The sequence below is a fragment of the Morone saxatilis genome, unplaced genomic scaffold (genome assembly GCF_004916995.1).
Source record: "Morone saxatilis isolate NCDOM2014 unplaced genomic scaffold, NCSU_SB_2.0 Contig10, whole genome shotgun sequence".
NCBI lineage: Eukaryota > Metazoa > Chordata > Actinopteri > Moronidae > Morone > Morone saxatilis.
Window position 1 is genome coordinate 2377055 of NW_023339652.1, and position 3834 is coordinate 2380888.

At 37.8% G+C, this 3834-nt stretch overlaps 1 protein-coding gene across 2 annotated transcripts in view; it reads right to left on the reverse strand.

Moving 5' to 3' along the window:
• Positions 1–1318: 1318 nt before the first annotated feature.
• slc35e3 (solute carrier family 35 member E3) overlaps positions 1319–3834 on the reverse strand; it is a 7092-nt gene continuing 4576 nt past the window's right edge. For both annotated transcript variants that reach the window (XM_035676371.1, XM_035676379.1), the window contains exons 7-8: positions 3304–3388; positions 1319–3207 (exon numbers count right to left, since the gene is read on the reverse strand). In XM_035676371.1, the coding sequence (XP_035532264.1) occupies positions 3106–3207; positions 3304–3388 (187 nt within the window). In that variant the 3' untranslated portion in view covers positions 1319–3105. The remainder of the gene's footprint in view (positions 3208–3303; positions 3389–3834) is intronic.

Sequence of the window (3834 nt, forward strand, 5' to 3'; positions counted from 1 at the left end):
AAGTGTCATGGGCCATATTTACTTGGGGGCTCGTTCCTCAGGCCTTTCATTTTACAGGTACAGATAAGAAACTACAAAAAGTTTAGAGGATGTATTTTTTGAGACTTTTTTTTACTTAATCTAAATAATTTTCTTTAAAAAATTACTTGTGGGACATAATAAATCCACACCTCAGTGGCAATAGGGTTCATTTTTAAACTCCTCAAATGCAACTTTTATATTGAAAGTTGCCCTGTGAGTTATCTAAAAAACCCAAATAAATATACCTCCTTCCCATGTGTTATATAATAAACTATAAACATTATAAACTTATTTCCTTCCTTAATTAACCTTTTTTTAACTGATGATTTTGAGTATTTGATTTTGTGGCATCGTTTACATCCATGTCTGCAATCTTGCAGCACAACATACAAACAAATCAGGGACTCACCCATCAAACATTGCTCCACAGTCCTACTAGTGGTCAAAATGTGGCTGCTAAAACTTGTAACAACAATTGCTGTCGTCTACGTCCTACCAGCAGGGCTGCCAGATTTAGATGATGATGATGAAGGTGGTACCTAGGCCAATAAGTATAACTAAGTTTCTCATATACAGGCAGTTTTTCAGTATTACCAGAAGAAACCCTCAGTCATATTGGAAGTTACCCCAGTGAGTAAGAAATTCAAATAATACATTAGTTAGTCAAGGCAAGGCAAATGTATTTGTGTAGCACCTTGAAACAACAACAACAACAAAAAATAGTTTCTGGTATTAAATACTAAAATAAGGCCTATAAGTGCTCCCTCACCACACACGCAAACACACACACATGCACACACACAGTCTGATATTGACAAAGTGAATTGACAAAGCTTTGATGGCACACACGCACACACACACACGGTGGTACTGGAAGCTCGGAGCCACAGTGCAACCACACAGAAGAGCCGTTCACGGGGAAAACGACATTTTAGGTGTGGTTATAATAAATGAAACCACGTTCTCATTCTTTATACCAAGTACCTTTGAGCAGGTTTACTGACTTGTTACTGTTACAGTTTAACTCTAGGTAGTCCCCTCTAAACTTCTCATATGGTTTCATTTAATTAACTGCTGGCAAAAGTCAAGATTAAAGAAAAAACTAATTTGTGTAGCAGAAATTTTCTTCTTCCATTAATCATCTCATGACCCCTCAAGGTTAAAGAGTTATAAAGTAGTTAAAACTAGCTCAACCTAAAGCAACAACAGTAAAATGTTAGATTTTGCCAATAATAATTCTGTACTTTTAAGATTTTTTAAATTAACTCAGCAAAGAAACAATCCAAACAGCTGCAAAATGACTTAATCAGTTTTTATTCAGCAGATTGAATATGTTCGACACAGTAAAATGAAAATAGTGAAAGCTTCAAACCAACAAGTTTGAAGCTCTGTCACCGTGCAGGCTGCAGTACATCGCAGACATTGTCTGGTCAATCCAAAGTCACTTTGTTGGTTCAATCATTGGTTAATTCAGCAGTGAAACGACTGACTGTAGTTTACTTATTTTTTTAACTAGTACAAAAACTGCCAATCACACAGCCTCATGGAGGTATGCACCTGAAATGATTTCTCAAAAGGAAAAAAAAATTGGTAGAAATTAGTGAATCCTCATCGCAAAGTTCTATCAAAAAACAGCTAAAATAAAAATGTAAGTAAAACTGAAGAGGAACTAGTTACTGAAATGATGTAGACATTTAACACTAAAATAAACAAAATAATCTATTTAATTCACGAAGAAAAAAGATTGTGTAACGCCGTTTAATTTCATTTAACCCCTTTCTGTTTGAGTATTAACGGTTCCATAGATGAGGAATGGTTTACCGGCAGTTAAGAGACACGAGTTGATTTGCCTTATTTGCTTTTAGCTGGCTTGTTGGCTTGTTGGCTCGTTTTTTCCATCTTCAGTAATTCTTCAGCGATGAAATCATTAACGTCCTGAGGAGCAAACGTCAGTGAGAAGTAAACAATAAAGAGAAAATAGACCCTACTAGTATTAGCATGTACCTAGCTGGTTAGTGTGTTAGCCTTTAGCTCACACCACCTGTAAGTTGTTAGCTTTTGATTGCTAATTTGTATGTAGGTTTAAAAGTGAAACATTTGCGGAAAATACTGGTCTGTCTGCTGAAATGATTCATGTGGACATCTTGAAAATTGTTGGACAGTGTTGAGGTATATCAAAGGATAAACTTGTGTGTAAATAAATGGTTTAAACTGACTACAAATAGAAAAAAAGATGACAGTTTAAACACACAGACCCCTTTCTTTCCCTTTGGCAAGCGGCCATATTGTCATACAGTGGACAGTCCATTACTGACTATGTGTGTTCTGAATGGTGCAGCCAGGCAGTTATTTAAAATAATAAAGCAACTGTCACTTTAAAGCAAAAACATTTTCATTAAATGACAAATCCCTTATAGATAGGACCTGATAGAAGGCGATTACAGGTCCAGAAACAGTGCTCAACTTGCTTAAACAACTCCAAAAGGCTTGGTTATGACAAGTTGATAGATTTCTGTTTATCTTTAACAGAATTTATCCTTTAACTTTGCCAAACTTGAGATAAACCTGCAGTTTCCTTTTGATTAGTTGCTGAGGAACTACACCCACTAAATATATCAAAGGTCATCCAATGTGTCAACACCAACATGCCACAAACAGCAGGGAGTTCTTGTAAAGAAATGAAGCTGAATTGGACGTCCTGCATCCGTCCGTGTAAACATTGTTTAAAAAAAAAAAAAAGTTATTTTATCTGCTTTGAGATGAAAGCAAATATGTTACTGTTAACACAGCTTTTCGTTTACATTTCAGCAGCTGAAAAAAACCCATCCAGTCAAAAGTCATTTGCCGGTGTGATGAGCTTCAGCTTCCCTTAAAAAACATCAGTGTTGGGTAGAGCGCGAAGACGATGTCGTGCACGTTTAATCCTGTCAGGGAACCACGATAAAATTCTTTACTCTCCTACAAAAATACGCAAAATAAAAAGATTTATATAAAAGAGGTCCCTGCAGCCAGTCACACTGTGGGCGGCCAATGGCAGGAGTCCATGCAGCTGACTGACAGGTAAGTGCAGGCAGGTAAGTCAGCCTATGGTCTTTGAGCCAGGCGGCTCTTCCCCTCCTCCTGTTCAGCCAGCTTGAAGTGAGTGTAGGAGAGGATGCCTGCCAGAGTACAGAGGATCCCCAATGCCTGAATGTGAGAACAAGAAGACAGGTAGAGAAAATGAGGGGTTTGGGGAGAATAATTGCCAGATTGAAGCCAGAAGGTTAGATCGGTAAGACTCACCTGGTTGAGCGACAGTGGGTCATGGAAGAGCAGGTATCCTCCAACCAGAGTGATGCAGAATTTGAAATGACCAAACATGTTGTAGCTGTGAACTAAAGTCAGGAAAACAACAACACACAAAATCCATCTAAAATAATTAAATCCAATATCATGAATCACTTTCTAAAGACCTCCAGAATTCATTAATAAACCTAGAAACCTTTCAAGAACACCTAAAACCTCCTCAAGAAGACCAAGACTACCTCAGATAGACCGTATACCCTTTAATTATACTAGAAATCACTACAAGGAGACCAAAGACCTCCTCAGGTTCAGTAATCTCTTTAATCAGGAGATCTTTATCTCCTCACAAAGCCTCCAGACCTCCCCAAGAAAAGCATCAATCCCTTCAATAATCCAAGAAACCTTCTGAAGAAGGTCTGCAACCTTTTCAAAGAGACCAGAAAGCTCTTCACAAAGCCCCCAATCTTCCACAAGAATACCCCCTCAAGGAAACCAGAAACCCACCCAAGAAGTTAAGAAAGAAGAACA